This window comes from Lupinus angustifolius, chromosome LG08 (genome assembly GCF_001865875.1).
Source record: "Lupinus angustifolius cultivar Tanjil chromosome LG08, LupAngTanjil_v1.0, whole genome shotgun sequence".
NCBI lineage: Eukaryota > Viridiplantae > Streptophyta > Magnoliopsida > Fabales > Fabaceae > Lupinus > Lupinus angustifolius.
In genome coordinates, this window is record NC_032016.1 from 15,121,726 (window position 1) to 15,146,333 (window position 24,608).

A 24,608-nucleotide genomic window follows, 5' to 3' on the forward strand; every position below is an offset into this window, starting at 1 on the left:
TGATAAAAATCCTTTGTGCAATGTTCTTTATCTCTTTATCTTCTTTAAGTTTCTTGCTGTTATAAATTGAATCTGTAATTGAAATTCTGGATATTTGTTTACTGCCATATGCTTAATAATTGTGCGTAAAAATATCTGTATTATATCTGTTCAATTCTGTTTTAATTACTGTGCAACTATGCAATAGTTAATCGATTAAACCTTTCTGTTAATCGATTAACTGGGTTGTTTCCAGCAGTTGGGTTTTGGTTCAAGAAGCGACGATTGATAACCGATACACCTATTCAACCCCATTCTATGTGTTCCTAGGCCATTGATACCTAACACAGATCTATTTTCATTCTCTCCATTCAACTCTTCCTTAAACCAAATCAGAGAAATATATTATTTCTCTTCAACTTCTCTCATCTCATTCTCTTTCTCTTTCTCTTTCTCTTCTATTTCCACTCTATCAAAGGAAAGCTAAATGTTGGACAAATTATTTTTTGAACCTCAACCTAACTATTCCAAGATTATCACAACATGACCAACAATAAGGCCTTGAAATCTCAACGTTAGACCCAACCTCAAATGTTGACCGGACTAGTTTTTGAACACAAACTTGACATCGATTAAACGTAATACATACTTCTTGTAGATAAAGTTTTTCAATATTATTACTTATTATTATAAATATGAAATTCTACATATGAAATAATAAATGTGTATATATTGTTAATCATTTATATATGATTAAAAATTAGGAGAATCAATGATACTTTCGCGATATGTCAAGCTCGCTCATGCTTATCTCTTAGTTGATAATATTGATTAAGTCTAACTTTTAAATTCAAACACCAAACTAAAAAAGAAGGTAATCATAGAGAAAAACTAAATAAATAGGTACACTCAGATCTTTCTTAGACAATGATCACATATCCTATAATTTTCATGTGTTGAATTCTGGACCAATCAAACTTTACAAAATATTAATTTCTATTTTTATAATTTTCATTTTTAAATATATAAAACTTTATGATTGACTTGGTACATTAAGTAGGATATAAATGAACACATGTTATCCCATTTCATCTTCCATACTCCTAATCAAGTTGCACATGAGCTGTAAAAATAATAATAAACAATTTATTCTCATGCAGCCAAATATGGCACACTGCCCTATAAATAAAGGACCCTTTCAGTCATCATAATTTCATTATCCATCTTATAAAAAGTAGAAAACCTTCATCCTCACAATCATGAAAGACACCATAGTTTTATACCCTTCTATTGGTAGGGGTCACATATTCTCCATGGTAGAGTTAGGCAAGCTCATATTAACCCACAACCCTTCTTTTTCCATCACAATCCTCATCCCTACACCACCCAATAGCACCACCATAGAAGCCACCACCTTTGGCTGCGACTCTTCCATAACCTTCCACCACATCCCCATCCCACAACCACCCTCCGGCACCGCCGTATCACCCCTGTCTCTCATCTTTCACCTCACCCGTAACGGCAACCATAACCTCCACCATGTACTTCAGTCCATTTCCAAAACCTCAAATCTCAAAGCCATTGTATTGGATTTCTTGAACTATACTGCCAATGAAGTCACCACCACCCTCGATATCCCCACTTTCTATTACTATACCTCTGGTGCAGCTTCCCTATGCGTCTTGCTTTACTCTAAAATCATTAAACAAAGAAAAACAGAAGATTCATGCAACTATCTTGAAATCCCAGGGTTTCCCAGGATTTCAAAGGAAGAACTACCATCATATCCAGAAGAATTGGAGAATATTTTCCGTGATATTTCTGCAAACATGAGTGACTGTGATGGTATTATCATAAACACGTTTAATGCCGCTGAAGAAAGATCTATCAAAGCGTTACAAGAAGGGTCATGTTTTCCAGATGAAAGCAACCCACCACCGGTTTTCTGCATCGGACCTGTAATTTCAGTGCCCGGTGGAGAAAAAGATGAAAATGAGTGTTTGAGTTGGCTCGAGTCTCAACCGAGTCAGAGTGTGGTGTTACTGAGTTTCGGAAGCCTTGGAAGGTTCTCAAAGACTCAGTTGAAAGAGATAGCTATTGGGTTGGAGAGAAGTGAGCAAAGATTCTTATGGGTTGTGAGAAGTGAATCAGATGAAGATAGTTTAGAGGATCTATTACCTGAAGGGTTTTTGGATAGGACAAAAGAGAAAGGAATGGTGGTGAGAAACTGGGCCCCACAGGCTAAAATACTGAGTCATGACTCAGTGGGTGGGTTTGTGACTCACTGTGGTTGGAACTCGGTGTTGGAGGCTTTTTCTGAAGGGGTCCCAATGGTGACGTGGCCTCTATATGCAGAGCAGAATCTGAATAGGGTTGTTTTGGTGAAGGAAATGAAAGTTGCTTTGGCACTAGAAGAATCTGAAAATGGGATCGTGAGTGCAACCGAGTTGGGGGACCGGGTTAAGGAGCTCATGGACTCAGAGAAAGGAAAAGAAATTAGAGAAAGGGTTTTGAAAATGAAAGTGAGTGGTGTGGAAGCAAGAAGTGAAGGTGGATCTTCTTATGTTGCAATGAATAGATTGATTCAGTTGTGGAAGGAGAAAGATCATCTCAGTGTTCTTTCTCCTAACACCCCCTTATTTTACAACTTTTCTGATTAGAGCCCCGTGCAATTATATTATTGTCCTTAGATTAATCGAATAATTTATTTTATAATTGTTTACCTTTCTTAACAAATAAAGCAAGTTTTAATATCTTAAAATAATCATTCATTTTAAAACCAATAATGAGAGAAATAATCAAATATACGTATATAAACTATTCTTGAAGAGATAAGTGACTTTTTCCTTTTTATTTTAAGGGTACAAGTGTAATATTATTTTAAATAAAATGGATATGAACGTCAATGTGTGCTACATTTTCTTTACCTTTATATAGCACTTATCTCTCCTGTATTTGAGAGGAGTCTAACTCTTACTTTTTAACATGTTTCCTACACATAACCTTGTTGGACTAGATGAAGAGTTACTTTGACCTTAACTAAAATGTATCTTTTAACTCATGACAATGAGAAAGAAGTTGAACTCTGACTCTGATATCATTGTAAGGTTTCATCTTAAAACCAATTGACAGTAAGAAGAATAACCTAACAAATATTTAAATCATTCACAAGACAATGAGATAATCAAGACTTATCAAATAGGTTTTCTTATTTTCATTCTAATGATACAACTCACTATTTTCATTCCAATCACATATTTATGAGTGAACATCTTTTAACTCAAAAAGTGTATCAATAATTGTGCTAATATTTGTGATTGGTCAGAAAAATATTTAATTATTAAATTTTTAATTTAGATAAAATTTTCTAATTATTCATAACTAGTGTTACATAGAGTAACACACTTTATAGAATAATAGATATATTCCAACATTTATATTCTACCTTAAAATGTAGAAATATATAATTTGAAAAATTAATAAAATGAAGTTAAATTCAACTAAATAATAAAAAGTTCATCTACTATCATCTATATATAAATTAAATGGACTGCTGTAATTACTAATGAGGTCCTTTTGGTAATTTTGCTTATGAGGTCCTTCTTGCAAGTTTTGTAGTGGGAAATGGGGCTGCTGAAATAATAAAAATGAATATTTTCTTCTCATTTTCAACTTCTTCATTCTTCAATGCAAGTTTCAACCTACTCTATTTCTCCCTCTCTTCCAATCTGAACCATTTCTTTCTTTATCAACTTTCGTCTTTGTGTGCTATCACTCACTAGAAGATATGATTTATCAAACTCCATGTTACTCGCTATGAAATTTTTAATTTTATTTTGTGCTATGTCTTTGTCACCCTTTAAAATATTAACTATCCACCTCTTTATTTTCTTCTTTCCTATTTTTCTCTCACAATTCAATTATTCATCCTGTAACCACCAAATTCTTATTTTTACTTCTATTTATTTTTCTTTCCCTTTTATGGTCTGCACTGTTTGTTTTTCCTCTTATGTATTTGCATTTATTTTTACATAAAAAGCTATTGCCATATGAAAGTGAATGACAAAACGTTTAAAAATGAAGGGCTTTCAAATAGCGATACATATTTCTTAAATACTTTTGAACTATATAAACTAAATGTGAGACAAAGACAAATAGAATTCCGTTATAGAACTTCATATGATCACTATTTTTTTGTTGGGAAGTATATGACCAATAGTTAGAGAAATGAAAAAGGAAAACAAAACAAAACAAAATCTTCACTATTGTTATTTAGAGGCCTTTTCATTTACTTAGAGGTATTTGTATTTATTTTTACATAGAGAGCTATTACTATGTGACAATGAATAACAAGATGTTTCAAAAGGAAGGGGTTACAAACAGGGACTCACTATTTCTATTTAGAGTCTTTTCATTTATTTATAGATATTTGCATTTATTTTTACATAAAGAGCTCTTTTCTACCAGACGTTTAAAAAGGAAGGGGTTACAAATTGTGAAAATATGGTCTGTATTTATCATTGGTTATTAGGGAAATGGTAAATGGTATGAAATTCAAATTCCTGATTTTTTTTATTAATAACAATTATTATGAATTAATTACACTGATTTATTATTAGTTTACAACGTGGCAGCCAAATATAGGCTCCCATTCCATTACATTATCATGTTTCACAACTGATACAACTTGCTCATTTAGTTTGATACGATTATGATTGAATATGAATATGATCAGATTTTATCACGTTTAGGAATGTATTCAGATTCAACTATGTATATATAATCCACATTGATAAGGCTTGATAAGGGACACACATGACATGTTCCCATTTCTACTTGCATATTCAATTGTGCATAGATAACCCATTTTATGGCAACAACTTATCTATTAATATAATAATATATTTTTAGTCGTGTTTTACATTTACTTTTGTTTATGGGTGAACATAGGTCGGGTAAGGTTTGTGTCTTACCCTGTCCTAAATGTTGGTCGAGTTATACTTTTGAACTCTGACCGACCCTAGACCTGAAGCTATCCCAACCCTGAATATTGGCCGAGTCAGTTTTTAAACACAAGCTCAATCCTAGATCCGATTAAATACATTACATAATAATTTTAGATAAATTCTTCTCAATATAACTTATTATTATGGATATGTAATTTGACATATAAAATGATGATGCATATATATTATTTATCATGTATATATGATGAAAACAATTAGAGAATCGATGATACCTTTCAATCAAAAGATGTTATTACTTTGAGACATGTGCAAACATTATGAGTGAGTGACAATTGGACGAGACGAACCATGTCATGTTTGTCCCCTCCCCGATCTAAATATTAATCGAGTCTAATTTTTTAACCTGAACTCGACCCTAGACTTGACGAGACCCGATACTATTCGGACTCAATCATGATCGGGCCATACGAGATGAACGATTAAGGTTTAGTCCTCCCCATCCCTACTTTTGTTAGTTATTTAGGACATTTTTGTACAAATGATTTATTGTCATAATATGTATATCATTCCATACGCAATTGACTCCCTAAGTTTTCAACCATATCTATATCTATATATATATAAATGATTAACAAAGTGTATATATATATATATATAAATATATGTTTAATTACATATTCTTAATATATTATGCAATATTGAATGACTTAATCTAAAAGGGAATTCATTATATTTTGTTAAGTCTAATATCAAGGTCGAGTCCAAAATTTACTCTCACCAATATTTAATTATTTATAGTGACATTAGCTTTCAAATATAAAGGTTATATTTGATCCAAATAATAAGTCAATCAATACTTACAACTCATGTTAATAAATCTTTCCCGACTTATTCTCATCTACTATCTATCTATATATATACACATATATATATAAAAAAAAATGACTATTGAAAATATTAAATTAGATACTCTACATTTGTAATAAGTATACAAAAAAAATGTTATATTGTCAATTTGAATGATTGTTGTAATTACTAAATGATTTAAAATGTTACATTGACAGTGTAACTGTTTTACACTGTCAGTACATCATGCACTATTTATTTATTAATCATTATTGACTCTTAAATAAAGTAATGTAATACAAATCAATGATGTATAATATGTTGATAGTGTTAAAAACTTTATACTGTCAGTGCATAAATTTTAAACTCTTACTAAAATTGATTCTCTTCATTTGTGATAGGTATGCAAAATGAGGTTATTATTGTCAAATAAAATAAGAATACCAAAGTATCATATAAGTCTATTAATTTTTGTTTTACTACTTTTGCTCAAACATTCACCACTTCTTCACATTCTCCCTAACCAAACAACATACTATTTCCCACCTAGGGATGGCAAAAAACCCGACCGTGGGTACCCTGGAAATACCCGCAACGGGTACCTGTAATAATAGTATATGGGTGGAAGCGAGTTTTGTGATACCGCCCCGCGGATATCCGCATATTTATATATTTAGTTTTTAGTTAAATTATATATATATATATATTATTATTATTTTAATATTATATCATATACTTTACTATTATTTCATAATAAATTACATATATTTGACTATTATCATAAATTTACCATATAAATATCACATTATTTTTACATATTAATTATTACAAATTATATAAATATATAATTAAAATTAAAAACCCGTTGGGTACCCGCAAATATCCGCTATCCACACGGGTACCCACAAATACTGCGGGTTTGGGCACGAGAAAGCACTACCTGCACCCGCCTGCTCGCGCCTGATGCCATATCTATTCTCACCTTTTCAAATTTTGTACAACAAATCTACCAACTTCAACTCTCAAACCCACTCATAAGGATGATTTTATATTTTTTAATTTTTTCTTTGTTGATAAATATAATTTTTAATATTTCTCACTTTTTCAAATTTTGTCCAACAAACCTACCATTTTCAACTCTTAAACCAATTCACAAGTATGATTTTTATTTTTATACTCTTTCAAAATTTTCTTTTGTTGATAGATATAATTTATTCATCATATAAATTTTTGCATGTTGATTATTTTTTGTTTACTATACAATGAAAATGTTATTTTTGTCAATTTGAAGGGTTGTTGGAATTACTAAAATAGACAATATTCAAATATGATAGGTATGCAAAAAGAGATTATTATTGTCAAATAAAATAAGAATCCCAAAATATCTTAGAAGTCTATTATTCTTTGTTTTACTATTTTGTACTAAAACGATATAATTTCTTCATCATGTAAATTTTTACATGATAATTATTATTTTTTTGCTTACTCTATATTTGTGATAAGTATGCAAATAAATTTGATATTTTTTTTAAATTTGGGGAAGGTTGCTGGAATTTCTAAAATGGACACTCTTCATTTTTGATAGGTATGCATGAAGAGGTTATTATTCTAAAAAAAAATCACAAAATATCTTATAAGTCTATTATTCTTTGTTTTGTTACTTTTTTTATTTCTCACTGATATCATCGCACTGGAGGCAATCGTGTCCGAGCTGGATACATCCTGAGGTATGTGTGACTAACTCTTCCAGCGGATATTTTTTTCCATTCACAAGACTCGAACTCGAGACCTTGCTTATCATATATATATATATGATTTTATGCTCTTTTAATTTTTGTCTTTGTTGATAGATATAATTTATACTATTTCTCACTTTTTCAAATTTTGTTCAAAAATCTACCATCTTAACACTCAAACTAACTCACATGTATGATTTTATTTTTATACTCTATCAACAAAGAAAATGGAAAGAGTGCAAAATAAAATCATACATGTGAGTTAGTTTGAGAGTTGAAGATGATAGATTTAATTTGTTGAATAAAATTTGAAAAAGTGAGAAATAATATAAATTATATCTATCAATAATGTAAAAATTAAAAGAGTATAAAATCATACCTTTATATGAGTGAGTTTGAGAGTTAAAAATGGTAGATTTGTTGAATAAAATTTAAAAAGGTGAGAAATTGTATGTAGTCTAATTAAAGAGAATATGAAGAAGTGGAGAATGTTTGAGTAAAATTAGCAAACCAAAGAATAATAAACTTATGACATTTTGTGATTATTATTTTATTTGAGAATAATAATCTCTTTATGCATACCTATCAACAGCGTCTATTTTCTTTATATATTTCTCAGAAGTATAGAGTATCTTATAGTCCTTTCTCGATAGTATAATAGATAGAAAGGAGATTTGTTTGATTGGTATTGAATTAAAGAATTTGTAGGAAAAGAATGTGGGAACATTTTCCCAAGCTACCTTTATATAGTGATCAGTGTGCATATTAATATCACGTTACATGTTTTTTAAAATAAAAAATATAGATTGCAATGAACACACTTTTTAACTTGAATTTATTTTTAACATATTACCATTGTAAAATAAGCTTTTCTTATGTAGGCTAAATTCTTTAACTCAGGTTTCGTGTACAAAGGAAGGTTTGATAAAGATGGCATAAAGTTCCCCGTCTTTTGAGAAAAATGCATAAGTCAAATTTTGGAACAATATTTCTTCATCGTATAAATAAAGAATTAATATTTTTTAAGTTGTATAAATTGCTCTTATCAATAAGCGTTATTATTAAAAAATCAAAACTTTGACATTTTAGTTGTTATAAAGATTTAGGAAACCATATATAATGCATAAGTCATTTGAAAGTAAAGGAAAACGTAGAAAATGGGTAAACGTGGAAGATCAACACTGTTGACTATAGTAAACGGTTCCTCTAAAGGACGTGTGAGTAATTTAGTTCTAGAACATAGGTAGTTTATTTTGAATATATATATTTGTGTGGGTATAAATAAATGTTTAAACAATGTACTCCGGGTTGAAAACTTGTCAAAAATACTATAGATCTTAACGCAGATTTGAAGGATGAAAATCAAGTAACCTTCTGTTTCCATTAATACAATTTCTTTTCTCTAATATCCTCTGTGAAAAAAATAACGATGAAATCGGTCACAACTGGTTTAAAATAGTTTTTTACAACTGGTTTAGGTATATCGTTTGGAATATTCTATGAGAATCATTTAAATTTAATATTGATATATTAATTTAGAAAGAGTTCTAGTACCCAAAAAAGTTTAGAAAGTGTTCTTCAACTTGTGTCGGCTGTTGAATAAAATATGAAGCCAATATCGTTGGAGCTAGTTGTGGATCCACCGAAAAAAATCCTTCATTAAAACGAGTTATTGATTTTGGATTTAAGATAAAAATATCACTACGTTATTATTTGAAAAATACAAGTATCAAATTGTCCTATTTTTGTTTTGTTTTTCATATACTTTATCTGAAAGAGGATGACCTGGTATCCACTCAAAGTGAGCAAAGCATGTTCATACCAAAGAAGTGGATAAGGATCCGCTGCCCAAAACATATCTCAAAGTATAGTCTAAATCAATTACAATATGTTACATCAATTGAAAAATTTAAAAATTCATAACTTTATTTATTTTTACTTTATTATGATTAATTTGAGACAAACTTAGGAACATATTTAGAACAATAAATCCCCATCGGTAAAAGTGAAGTAATGAATGATTGGGTTGGAGAGTTTGTGTGAAATATGCTAAACGTTTTTTATTACAAGTTATGGAATGATGAATTCCATGAGAATAAAAAAAAGCTCATTTTTTTATTTAAGATTGATTGGTACAGAGCAAAAGACTGCATATTAAGTGGCTGATTTAATTCATACAATAATTAGGTTCTATTATATTACATTATATAACTTTAATTATTGGCTACAATATTGCTGTTTTGAAGGTGTCTGCAATGTTGTAACCATAATTGTAGTTAAATTTATACTTTTTTCATAATTACAGTAAATATATCATAATTTCAATTTAAAACACTACAAATGTGTATTTATGTCTTTTTCTTATTTTCTTATATAAATTAAAGGGGTAGACATGTTTTTTATTATTAGAAAGTATAGAGTAGATTGATTATCTCTCTCTTTCTCATAAGTTATTTAGGAGGATTCAAACTTCAACATTGGGTCTTACACAAATACTTGGAGATTAACCTTATCATTAGACCAATCCAATATAGGTACCCGAATTTATGTGTTGATTATGATTAATTGGATTATTTAATTATTATTTCAAAAACAAATTCTCTTACATACATTATTTTTTTAACATTTTAGATTTCACTCTTTTAAATTATGGGATATATTGTCATGAATCTATAAGTATTATCATTTATTTTAAAGAATAATATAATGATTAAGTTAAAGATGAAAATGACTCATTTTTAGATAGTTTTCGGTTAGGATTAGTTTTACTTCAAATGGTAGCTTGAGTTTCAAGTAACTGCCAAGTTTCTTATTGTATAAATTTTTTGCACTTTGCCTTTGTGCATAATTCAATTTCAAAAATAAAAGTTTAATTATTTTCTTCTCTTTTGCTCTTTTAATTCCCTTATGTTGTTTCTTCCATGATTACTAAGAAACTAAGATGGTATCAAAGGAAACTTATCTATTCCACAATTTTTTTAATCTTTCTTGTTCATGTTATGTATGACAAGAAGAAGTTCTTCCTCTTCATGTTTCCATCACCACTTCTTTTCTCACCATCTTCACAATACATCATGCTCTTTAGTGAAGCATTCTCGCTGGATTATTGGTGTTGGACTTTCTCTATTATTATTTTTCAATGGTAGCTTCAAGATTAAAGAAATATGCAATGCAACAAGCTTTCAAGACCATGATGGACTACATGAATTCATAAATTAATCTGTTTTACAGTGTTGCCTTTTCTTGAATGCTATTATTAGCATGCATTGCACGATTGCTGCTTGGCTTATTTCTGATCATTGGATACTGAACAATTTATTAGGCATATCTATATGCATCACGTTTGTAAGCCATACCTTATAATTGAAACTCACAAGGAAGGAGCTCTATAGGAAGTGAAGATCATCAAATGTAAAAAGAAACATTATCAGAACCAATGCTTCCATGAATCCAAACCAATCATTCAAGGTCCAATGCTGACCAATCTTTAACAAGCTTCAAGCATGGTCATGATTCTCTTTCACCGATTTATGTTCTTCTTTCTTCTCATCATTATGATCTATGTCTTTATCATCATCTTTTACAATCTTCATATTTTCCATTTCTCTAAATTCTTATCAATATTCTCGAGGCAAATATTGCCCATATTATTCTCTTGTTATCTTTGAGCAAAGTTGCTCATATTTCATCTCACTTTTCTCTTGTTATTCTTGAGCACATTTGCTCATATTTCATCTCACTTTTCTCTTGTTATTCTTGAGAAACATTACTCATATTTCATTGTGCCAAGAAACCAAGATGATATTCTACTTCAGCATTATTCTTAAAGAAAAGAAACAATCATTCTTTCAACACTTTGGTGGTTCCATCAAACTCCAGATCCGACTTTTTATGTTTGCTATTTTGTATCCAAGCTGAGAGTTAATGGTATTCATTCTCCAGCTTTAGAAGATGTTAAAAATGAAGATGACTCATTTTTAGATAATTTTCGGCTATGGTAGTTAGGATTAGTTTTACTTCAAATGGTAGCTTGAGTTTCAAGCAACTACCAATTTTCCTATTGTATAAATTCTTTGCACTTTGCCTTTGTGCATAATTCAATTTCAATAATAAATGTTCAATTCTTTTCTTCTCTTTTGCTCTTTTAATTCCCTTCTTCTTTTTCTTGCATAATTGCTAAGAAACTAAGAATATTAAAGACAATGTTTCAAATTGTATCTGACAAAAGTAATTATCATAATAATATTGATGTTCCAGGAGTCTCAAAATTATTGGATTTGTAATTCAATAAAAAGATATTTTTAGATAGTTGTTATAGTTAGTTATGGTTGTTGAAACTATAAATAGTAAGTATGCCTTGTATTCAAAGTAAGAGTGAATAACAAGTTCAAGCATTTTCTTCTCATCTCCACAAAACATTTCTCATCTCCATTCAACTTTTCTTGATAATACTGCCATTGAGTGAGAGTGAGGTGTGTGCAACATCTGTTTTCTTCCAACAAATTGGTATCAAGAGCTAGAGCAAGATCACATCCTTCCCTTTTCCTCAAAATCATGAGTCATCAAAGCAATTCATTTCCAACAAAACTACCCATTCTTGACGGTAAAAACTGGAGTAGATGGAACATTCAAATGAAAGCCATAATGAGATTCCAAGAAATTGAAGAGATTGTGCAAGAAGGATACACAAAGATTGATGAAGTTTCAACAGAACTACAAAGGATTGCATACAAGGAGAATAGGAAGAGAGATTGCAAGGCAATGTGCCTCATCCATCAATGTGTGGATGAAGCACATTTTGAGAAGATTGCAGCAGTAAGATCCTCACATGAAGCATGGCAAATTCTGCAGAAAAGTAACAAGGGTGCAGAGCAGCTAAAGAAAGTTAGACTGCAAACTATGAGGCGCCAATATGAATTGATGGAGATGAGTGAAAGAATTGCACAATTCTTTAACAGAATTATCAGCCTAACGAATCAGATGAAGGCGTGTGGTTAAGTGATCAAGGATCAAACAATCATAGAGAAGGTTTTGAGAACTCTAACACCAAACTTTGATCACATAGTCGTGGCAATTGAGGAATCCAAGAACCTTGCAGAACTGAAGATTGAGGAACTACAAGGTTCCCTCGAGGCTCATGAGCAGAGGCTCAATGAGAGATCCATTGAGAAGTCCACTAACCAAGCCTTGCAGGCTCAGATTACCAGGAGAGGTGGAGGACTTTATAGAGGTGGAATCAGGAACCGAGGCAGAGGGAAAGACTATAGAGGGAAGAGTTCAAACCAGCAAGATCAAGAAAGACCTGATCAAGATCACTCACTAAACTCAATCAAGAAAACATGAGCCAACAATTGGAGAGGAGGAAAGAAAAGATTAGACAGAAAAATGATCAAGTGTTTCAATTGCAACAAGATTGGACACTTCTCATATGAGTGCCAATCCTCCCTAGGTCAATCTGATTCAAATGGCAGAAACCACAATGAAGCACATATGGTAAAGGAGGAGAGAATTGACAAGGATGATGAGACTCCTGTTCTGCTAATGATGACAACCAATGAAGAAATCAGAAGTGGTGAAACTTGGTATATAGACTCTGGCTGCTCCAACCACATGATAGGTCATAGAAACTGGCTTGTCAATTTTGATTCAAGCAAGAGGAGTAAAGTCAGATTTGCAGACAATAGAGTGATCCAAGCTGAAGGAAGGATAATCGATTATAAGCACAGTCTTAATCGATTAACACAAAAAACAGTTTTAAACAGAAACTATTTTAATCGATTAATAGAAACAGTATAATCGATTAACACAGGAATATTAATCGATTAAACAGAACCAGTAAGCAATTACAGAAACGATTAAATGCAGAACAGATAACCGATAACAGAACGAATACAGAGCTTACAAATTTGTATATCAGAATAGCTTGCAGTACAACAAATGAACAGAATGTATTAGTTGAATCAAATATACAAATTAATCGATTGAAAACAGTAAAGAGAGAGAGAGAAAACAAATCCTGCAACGCGAATTTTTATCCTGGTTCGTTTGCTGTCCACTGCAAACTACATCCAGGCCTCCCGGCTGACTTGGGAGATTTCCTTCACTATAATCGAATCAATGTAATTTACAAACACATTATCCAATTACAACACTTAGCAAATGACAAGAAATCAAAGAAACTATCCAATGGTTTGACTCCCTTCCTACCGATAAAGAAAACGTTTCTTTCGGCGTAGCCCCAGCCAAAGAATCTCTCGTTCTTTCCTTTTCTTACACTCTAAGCTATGAAGAAACACACAATCTCTACTGGTGATACGACACCAAGAGATTCCCTTTACAACAATTTATTCAAGAATTACAAGAGTAAAATTAAGCTATTCCTAAGCTCAAATATAACAAGAAGGCTTTACTCTAATGCACATCTAACACAAACTCATGTGAAATGACAAGTATTAGTTATGAAAACAGAAGTTACAGAATCATAAACTTCATGAAAAACGCATCAAAATATGCATGAACATGTGAGGGAAAACATGAGAGATTATAACATGAAATGCACTCAATCCTAAAGCAAGGAATCTCTCATTTCTAAACTCACTAATGCACTTAACAAATAGATGCAACAATTAACACGTAAAATGCTCTAACTCTCTAATAAATGCAACATGCAACTTATGAGATTAATTCTGAAAACGCAGTTTATAAAGAATCAGTCCAGAACCCCAGATAATCGATTAAATGCCATCTTAATCGATTAACGGGATTAAAAATTATAACTGATTCTGTTTTTCAGTTTTTCAGTTTCAACAACTTAAAAATCAGTTAGGTTAATCGATTAACGTAAAGCCTTAATCGATTAACAACATTTAAAAACGTGTTTCCAGTAGCAACCACTTTTCACAGTAGTTGGGTTAATCGATTAAAGGTATGGTTAATCGATTAACTTTAAATATAATGTGTATTTTCAAATAGAAAACATCAAATATGTTATGCACTTAGATAATACATGTTTAACACTTAGTTTTATGCCTAGAATGCACATATACATGTATTTATGTAATGCATGAACATATTATGAAATGACATATCTCATGGATGAAATGATTTAAAGATATATGCATATGAGACATGTATTAGGTGCCCTAAGCCTTCGACTCAACTTAAACTAGAATCTAGTCTAAGCCTAGTACCAAATAAAAGACTTAAGCACGTTGATTTGTTGGTGATCTTCAAGCACTTTTAGGCACAAGTTGTCCTCATCAAAACCATGATATTCAAGGAGAGCTTTCCAAAGTGTTCCTCTTGACATGCACACTTTCAGAAGGCACATAAGATGTGATGATCACATAGAAGGATGGAGGTAAGGCAATGATCACAGATGTTTTATTTGTGCCAAATATGAGAAACAATCTCATCAGCTTGGGGCAACTACTAGAGAAAGGCTTTTCAGTGAATATGCAAGATGGGCACCTAGAGATCTTTGATCCTACAGCAAGGAAGATCCTGAGAACTTACCTCACACAAAACAGAACATTCCAGGTGAATCTCAATACAATTGAATCTCAATGCCTTAGTGTTGAAATGATAACTGATGATACATGGCTATGGCACATGAGACTTGGTCACCTAAACATTAAAGACCTAAGTCTCATGAAAGCCAAAAACCTGGTTCTTGGTTCGCCAGTAGTTCAGGTACCTAAGAAAGCTTGTGATAGTTGCCTAATCAGCAAGCAACCAAGGTCCTCATTCAGCAAATTCACTGCATTAAGAGCCAACAATCTGTTGCACATTGTGTACTCAGATGTCTGTGGACCATTGGAGAATCCCTCCCTAGGTGGAAACAAATATTTTGTCACCTTTGTGGATGAATTCAGTAGGAAACTCTGGCTCTATTTGATCAAGTCTAAGAGTGATGTGTTTGGCATATTCAAGATCTTCAAAAACATGGTTGAGAAGCAATCAGAAAAATCAATCAGGATACTAAGAACAGATGGTGGAGGTGAGTTTGTATCCAAAGAATTTGTAGACTTTTGCATCAAAAATGGAATTCAGCATGAAGTAACAACACTCTACACTCAGCATAATGGAGTTTCTGAAAGAAGGAATAGAACAATCTTGAACATGGTGAGAAGCATGCTCAAGACCAGAAATCTACCATAGAACCTATGGGGTGAGGCTGCAACAACTGCAGCCTATGTGCTAAACCATTGTCCTACAAAAAGGCTAGAACTCAAGGTACCTGAAGAAGTCTGGTTAGGGAGGAAACCCTCTATCAAGCACTTTAAGATCTTTTGGTCATTATGCTATATGCATATCCCTGATCAAAAGAGGAGAAAACTGGATGATAAAAGTGAACAGATGATCTTTATAGGATACAATCCAACATGATCCTACAAACTTCTAAATCCAAAGACTCTCAAAGTCATGTTCAGTATAGATGTGCACTTTGTTGAGTCAAGCTCCTGGAAGGAAGTGAACATAGCACCAGAACCAACCACTCAAATTCAGCTAGAATGGAATACACAAGAACCACACACAGAGATTAATGGTCCAGATGAAGATAGGCATCAAGCAGAGACACTTGTTGATAGGAGTGAGTCAGGAAGGCCTAGTAGAGCTAGAAACTTGCCCACTAGACTCAAGGAGTATCAAATTGTTCCTGATGATAGCATAACTGATGAAGGAGAATTGGTTCAATATATTGCACTATTTGCAGATGCTGAACCAATCTCAATAGATGAAGCAGTGAATAGTAAGGTGTGGAAGGAAGCAATGTTGGAAGAATTAAAGTCAATTTCCGAGAATGAAACATGGGAACTAGTTCAATTCCCAACTGACAAGAAATCCATTGCAGTAAAGTGGGTGTTCAAGACTAAACTCAATCCAGATGGAACCACTGCCAAGCACAAAGCAAGACTCGTGGCTAAGATATTTATGCAGAAAGAAGGAGTTGATTTCTCTGAAATCTTTGCTCCAGTTTCAAGGCTAGAAACTGTAAGAATGTTGGTTGCCTTAGCAAATTGGAACAATTGAGACATATGGCAGCTGGATGTTAAGTCAGCTTTCCTCAATGGCCCTATTGAGGAGAAAGTGTATGTCAAGCAGCCACCAGGATTTGAAATCAAAGGCAACGAGGATAAGGTGTATAGACTGAAAAAGGCCCTGTATGGATTGAGACAAGCTCCAAGAGCTTGCAACAAAAGAATAGATGCATTCTTTCTGAACTCAGGATTCAAGAAGTGTGAAGTAGAGCATGGTGTGTATGTGAAGAAACTGAGTAAGCATGACATCCTAATTATCTGCCTTTATGTGGATGATTTATTAATCACAGGTAGCAGCTCAGATAGGATTGAAGAAATAAAGCTAGGCCTCAAGTCTGAATTTGAAATGTCTGATCTAGGCAAGCTATCTTACTTCCTTGGGATCGAATTCAGGCAAGTCAAGGAATGGATCTTCATGCACCAAAGGAAGTACACACAAGATGTGCTAAGAAAATTCAACATGTTGAATTGCAACTCTGCTGAGACACATGCAGAGACCAATCTAAAGCTAGATAAACAAGAACATGAAGTAGAGATTGATGACACACTGTTTAGACAGATTGTTGGATGCCTAAGATTCCTTTGTCATACAAGACCAGAGGTTGCACACATTGTTGGTGTTGTGAGTAGATTCATGAATGATCCAAGGAAATCACATCTTATTACTGCCAAGAGAATTCTAAGATACCTAAGGGGTACTCCTGAGTTCGGAATTCTATTTCATAAGCAAACAGAGAACAGAGTTCAGCTAGTTGCTTACTCTGATTCGGATTGGAGTGGAGATCCACTAGAAAGGAAGAGCACCATGGGTTATGTGTTCTTCCTATCTGGTTCACCAACATCTTAGTGTTTTAAGAAGCAAGAGGTGGTGGCTCTATCCACTTGTGAGGCAGAATACATTGCAGCATGTCATGCTGCTTGACAAGCTCTATGAATGACTTCTTTTCTTGAAGAATTGGGGGTTGATTTTGGAGGTATAGTAGAGTTGTTGGTTCACAATAAATCTGCTATCAATTTAGCGAAAAATCCTGTATGTCATGGACGAAGCAAGCACATAGAAGGGAATACCATTTCCTTAGAAATCAAGTTGAAAAAGGCAAGATACGATTGAAGCATTATGGGACAGCCTTATAAATTGCAGATGTAATGACCAAATCATTGAAGATAGATAGGTTTAAAGAGTTAAGAAAGATGTTAAGTGTAGTATGTTTGTAGTTGTTTTGAATTAAGGGAGAGTATTGGATTTGTAATTCAATAAAAAGCTATTTTTAGATAGTTGTTATAGTTAGTTATGGTTGTTGAAACTATAAATAGTAAGTATGCCTTGTATTCAAAGTAAGAGTGAATAACAAGTTCAAGCATTTTCTTCTCATCTTCACAAAGCATTTCTCATCTTCATTCTACTTTTCTTGATAATTCTGTCATTGAGTGAGAGTGAGGTGTGTACAAAATCTCTTTTCTTCCAACATATTTTCATAATAATATTGATGTTCCATGAGTCTCAAAATGGCATTATGGCCATTGTAATAAACACAATATACCTTCAACCACAATTTAAGGCTGTGCTAATTTATGTTTTTACAAATTAAATGTGGCAGAAATGGATTTTACTATTTTTAAGTATAATGTATTTTTGATTATCTCTCTTGCTCACGAGTTATTACTAGGATTTTAGCCTTACACCGGTTATCCTATAGTTTTACCCTTATGTCATGTTATAATTGACTTTTTTAGGGGAGTTTAGGTTCCTAATCCTTACACTGATTGTCCTATATATAGTTTCACTTTTATGTTATAATAATTGACTTTTTCATTGCCTAATAGTGTATAAGATTCTCCACTTCCAACACATTTGAAATTGTCGATGGCTTCTCTAATGAACCTTTTTAGGATTTTATTTGGGTCTTTTGAATGGGAAGGTTGGATAAGTTCTATTGTTAAAGTATCAATAATCACATGACATTTGACATAATTTTGGTTTTCAAAATGAAGAAATTTTACCCACAATTGAGTTTGATAAGTAGTTAGAATTATGATTATTATCTTATTTGCTTATTATTCGCTCATTATCACTCCGTTATATTTTTGTACAATAAATAGGATAGATATGTTACGCTCAAAATAATATTATAATTTATTTTCGTTTATACTTTTCAAAATACTCATACTTTTCTAGTATTTTTCTTTAGTTTATATTTCCAACACTTTTAACTTCTTCCTTTTTTTTGTATCTTTCATACTCTACAAAAATAATATTTTACATGATAAAAAATGATGGGTCACACATGTGCGGGAACTACTGACAAGTCTCCCAACTATAACTGTCAACACGGGTTATTGATTTATTGAGCAGGTTCCAATGAATTTGCTTTGGGCACATTTGGGTGGAAGCGATTAATGAAATACATCAATTATTAGTTTAGTAATATATATAAGTTAAAAGTTAATAATTAAATGAGTTTTCTGACAAATTACATAAAATAATATATTATTTGGACGGAAGATATGGTTTCAGCTAAAATTGCCTAGTATGTTCTGCCTGAGCCACCCAACAACATATTTATTTGGGTTAGCCCGATGTCAAATTCTTTTATTATAAACAGTTAGTAATTATAAATGAATTATAAAAAGGGAGAAATTTGATGCATACGTTTGAATTAGAAAAAACGATGTCATGAGGGATATTTGATTATGCATTCTCCTTATCCTTTTGTTAGTTTAAACTAGACTTTCAACTTGAAGTAATAAACAAATCTCACAAAAAGTCCTCTATGTGTACCGCGGATCCTTTGGCTTTCACTAATTTTTTTAACACTCAATCATTCTGCAAACAGCTAGTTGAAAATGCTGGAACCATTGTCTGTACTTGAACTTTATAATCTATTACATTTATAAATAAAATAATACTTTAATATAACTAGTGTTAAAATTTGTTCAGGTTTCAGTACCCGGCATAAGTTGAATAGTAAGAATTCAGAACTTACTTTAAATTTTACATTATATCTAATCTGGATTATTCATAATCCTTAAACATAATAATACGAAATAACTGTGGATTAATCTATATGATTATCGCAAAGATAAAGTGTAATTAATAAATTTATATAATTTAAGTTACATTCAATAAATTTATCTGACTCTACCTAAATGTCAAGAAGTTCGGGAATATATCATCAATAAGGAAGAGACTTAAAGAGCAAGGAACTATAATATTTTTACCACATCTTAAAAGGCATAAGTGAGGTCTTATATTTGACACGCAATTAAGATACACCACCATAGCAAAATTGCTAAAAAATTGATGCATTTTTTCCAACTTAAAAGAGAGAACTATGTATCCTTGACGCCCCTTCTTTACTTGAAGGTAGGTATAACCAAATTTTAACCTTGCTAGGCTAAACCAATATTTTCTACAAGTCTCCTTTTGAGGAAACTAGAACTCTGACACCCTTCGTGAGGCATGCAAACTGCACCTCTCACAATTTGAGAATTAATTGAAAAAGTGGGGACAACCTCGTAAAGGATACCTCATAATCTTGATAACATTTGGGGACGATTCAGATCCATTTCCTAGCAGTGGACACTGCCAGAGAAAGCTCACATATAATTGAAAATAGAAGAGAGTTTTATCACCACTTAGGAGAAAATCATTTCTATGTAATACTTCATCATATAAATGATATGGTTAGTTTTTTTATTGCCGGTATAATACTTTATGTTCAATGACAAATCATTTCACCTGGCATTGTTTGGATGGAAAAAGTAAAAAAGATGCACGATTTCATAAAGAAAAATAAATAGAAATCATCAATTTAAAAATAATTATTTATTTAATTAAAATATCAGATATATGAAAGGTTTCAAAAGGTTCAAAAGACTAAAATGTTATTGATTTCAGTATGAAATAAAGAAGATCTCGACTCCTCTCCTAAAAATTGAAAAGAATATTTATCTAACAAAAACAACAAACGTCCTACTTTCAATATAAAAGGTCTTACTCCTTTTTGTATTGCTTTCTATTTAGGCTAACTTTTCTCATTTGAACAATTTAAAAACATACTAACCACCACCGATAAAACATTGGTCTAGTGAGGTAAAGTTCTAATATGTGGATCCCGAAATAATTAAAAGATCAAAGATTAAATTCCTGTGAATGACACATGCTGGGAGGGATATCCATATATCTCGAAAAATATTAGTTACGTACTCATAAAGTGGGTGAATATTTTTTATGATAAAAAATATTTACGGATTATCTTAAAAGTGTGTATTTAATACTTTAGAAATTTTAAAGTAGGAGCTTCTCATATAAATTTTATACTTTACATATCAATATTATGATAATTATATTGGACACACAATTAAATTAATTAAAACAAAAAAATATCTGTTAAAACTAAGCAAATTGTAACGGAAAATACTAGTGTATACATGAAATTTTTTAAACTAGTACATTAATGATCCATACCTTGAACCTTGTATTATAACAGATTAAGTCATAGCATAGACTCACAGATCATATTTTTATTATTATATAAATATAATTATGTATATGGATTAAATTGTGTAAGATTGGAGATATATTATTATTATTCCCTCGTTCTAGACGTTCCGCGTCAATAATTCAACTCCCTGGATCTCATTCATCTATGCTTATTTTATATAAGAGAATAATAAATATATATCTTGTTATAAGGAGATAAATTACTTTTTTTAACTAATAAAATTATGATATGTGTTATAATTAAATATTATCTACAAAAATATTTCTAAAACTAAATAAAACAGTACATATATCAACAAAGTATTAACCTAAATTAATAAGTTATATATTGCTACGAGTAGTTCTTGTCAGAAATGTTAGAAAAGTAGAAGTTGTCCTCTCCATTGCATAATTGCATTAGAGATTGTCCTCATTCGCTGGAAGTGTGGTACCGAATGGGCTTCAATCAGATTCCAATTCTATGGTAGTGATCATGTTGTTGGCTGAAAAACTTTGCTTGTCAAGACAGAGTCGAGTTATTTCTGGCCTCACTTTGGTGGCTTTGTTGTTGGCGCAATTCTATGGTTATGGGTGAGGACAAGTGGAAGATTGAGTTTGATCTTCCCCATATTCACATTGATGTTTCTCATTTGTCCAAGGATAATGCAGAGGCTGCTTGCATTTCTAATTCTCGTATTAGATATGTCTCTTGGGCTACTCCACCTCCGGGCTTCATAAATGTGAACGTTGATGGTAGCAGGTTGGGGGAGGAGCAACATTTTGGTTTTGGTGGCCTTCTCTAGAATGAAACTGGGGCTTGGCTGGGTGGTTTCTCCATCTTTGTTGGGAAGGGTTCGGTTTTTTTTAGCTGAGCTCCTTGGTATCAGGCATGGTCTTCTTCTCGCGTGGGAAAGAGGTTACCACAATGTGCATTGTCATTCAGATTCTTTGATTGATGTTAAACTGGTAAATGAGAATTCCTTGCCTTGGGCTCACCAGTATGCTGATATCAGATTGCTGCTGACTAAAGAGGAGAATATTGCGAATGGAGTTGCAAACTTCATTGCTAAAAAGGGTGCCGAGGGGCTTTCTGAGTTTTGGGATAGACCCCCGGCTGGGTGTGCCCCACTGCTTTTGGCAGATTACTCTTGTGATGTGTATGAACGCAGCTAATCTGCTACTGTGTGGTGTTTTTTCTCTTTGTTTTTGTTGTTTTTAGTTTCCCCTGTAACCGAAAAAAAAGATCACACGTTTATGATTGGACTCTTGAGTGAAAATGACTAAACTGATCCACTTGGAATACATAGTCTCTAATCTCTATACTGCCCATAATTGTGTCGCACAGAATTCTAGATTTTCAGCCGTGTGTTATCACAAGTGACCTAATTTATTTGATTGAGAGTAAGTAATTTAATGATTATAATAAAAGACTATGTGATAACATATGTAAGTATAGATGCCACTCGGGTGGGGTGGATAGGAGTAGTATTTTGATGTGCACATACAGACATGTACTTATGAATAGGGGATATTCACATATATCTAATATATTTTTAACTTTAATTTTATATTTATATATTTTATAATAATTAATATATATAAATAATTATTACATAAGTAATAATATATATGATAAATTTATCACTATTGTTAAATTATTGAGATTCATTATGAAATAATAAAATATAATGTTAAAGTAGTTCAAAATTATAATCAAATATAAAATATTTAATAAAAAGAATGATACCTTTTTTCACCATAAGTTATCATTATGGATACCATTTATGACTATTTTTTAAGAGTAGTTATAGATTATATTCACACAAAAAAAAGTAAATTATTTATATATAGACACTCTTTTATTAATGCTCCTTTGTATTTTATAAGTTGATATATTTACTTCTAATTAGTCGATTTATTGACCTTCAAGAACAATTTCATAGCTATAAGCTCTTAGCTTAACCACTTGTAGCAAGTTGAACCGAACAAAACCATGATCTCAAGGCTGAATACATTTACTTTTTAATTAATAATTTATTTAATTTCTATTGAAATTTTTTGTAGGAAAATAATGTAGGATCATTTTTCCAAGCTGACCTTATACAATAATAAGTTTGCCTATTAATATCCTTTTACATTTTTTTAAAATAAAAAATATGAATTCCAATGCACACACTTTTTATTTGAGTTTAATTTTAATATATTATTAGTATAAATTTAGTTTTAAAATCGAGTTTTGGAAGAGCGATTACTAAATTATTTTTCGATAATTTTTCTAAATGCTTCACATGTATGTGAGCGACGCGTCTATGCCAAAGTCAGATGTCATCTTCTTTTGAAATAAGACATTTTGAGAAAATAGAAGTGACATCCGCCAGATTAACCATATAAATATTATTTACCCGATACCCGACAAATATAACGTTATTAGATAATTCATCACGAATGATACAACAGTCAGAATCAAAAGACACAGTACTACCTTTGTTGTATAATTGGCTTATACTCAATAGATTGTGTTCCAAACCTTCTAAGTAGAGAACATTCTCGATTATTGTGTGGGTTGAGTTGCCAATCTTCCCAATACCCAAGATATTTCCTTTGTTGTTGTCTCCATAGGTGACGAATCCCTTTTCTTTCAACGACAAGTCTAGGAATTTTGACTTGTCCCCAGTCATATGTTTCGATAAGTCGCTATCAAGATACCAATTTTGTCCATGTGTTCTAAGACATACCTGCAATATAGATCACCTCCTAGACTCAGGTACCCAAATTATATTGGGTCATTTTTTGTTAGTGACTAGGGAGTTATCTCCCTTTCTTACCCAAGCGTAAACACCACTAGGTATCCCATATCTCCTAATGCAGTAGGAATGAGATGTATGCCCATATGTGTCACAGTAATGACATGTAGGAACTCTATTTTTCTTATTTGAATTTCTAAATTGGCGTGTTAGAGGTCTCCTATATGGTCTATTTTTATGGGATGGGGGAACATATCCTAATCCAGTATGGTCACCAACGTTTCTTGTTTTGCTAAGCAGAGTATCTAATTGGTTTTTACTATTTGTGAATTTTGCGAGTTTTTCATTCAGTATAAAATTTTCGTTTTTCAAATCCTCGCAAGACTCACAAGTAGTATTTTGACATAAATTATTATTCGAGCAATCACATGAAGCGCAGGAAAAAAATTAGATCTAACGTTTCTCTTTCCAATTTTAATTCATCTAATTCTTTCTGCAGTTGAATTATTTTTTGTTTGTTTAGCAAAATTATTCTTTTTCTCTAGTTACTTAACTTTGCTATTTTTTTAAGTTCTTCATGCATCTCACCATAAGCACTATATAATATTTCATATGAGGGAGAGTCAGAAGAAGAAGAAGATGTGTCAGAGTATACCTCATCTGAAGTATCCTTGCTACCTGATCCGCAAGCCTCATCTGATATAGCCATTAAGCATAGCTTCGCGGTCTCCTCTTTATCCAAGGTGCTTGATGTTGTTTCTTCCTCCGGTACATCCCAAACGATGTATGCTTTCTTTGACTTGAAGTCCCAA

At 32.0% G+C, this 24,608-nt stretch overlaps 3 protein-coding genes across 3 annotated transcripts; all 3 read left to right on the top strand.

Annotated features, from left to right (window-relative positions):
- On the top strand, positions 1,186-2,701 carry LOC109354914 (isoflavone 7-O-glucosyltransferase 1-like). Its single transcript, XM_019597729.1, has one exon. It carries the CDS (start codon positions 1,239-1,241, stop codon positions 2,637-2,639), a length of 1,401 nt encoding a protein of 466 aa, XP_019453274.1. The 5' UTR covers positions 1,186-1,238; the 3' UTR covers positions 2,640-2,701.
- Positions 12,083-12,871, top strand: LOC109353923. Its single transcript, XM_019596280.1, has 2 exons — positions 12,083-12,521; positions 12,594-12,871. The coding sequence occupies exons 1-2, from the start codon at positions 12,083-12,085 to the stop codon at positions 12,869-12,871; spliced, it is 717 nt and encodes a 238-aa protein (XP_019451825.1).
- On the top strand, positions 21,857-22,225 carry LOC109353924. Its single transcript, XM_019596281.1, has one exon. It carries the CDS (start codon positions 21,857-21,859, stop codon positions 22,223-22,225), a length of 369 nt encoding a protein of 122 aa, XP_019451826.1.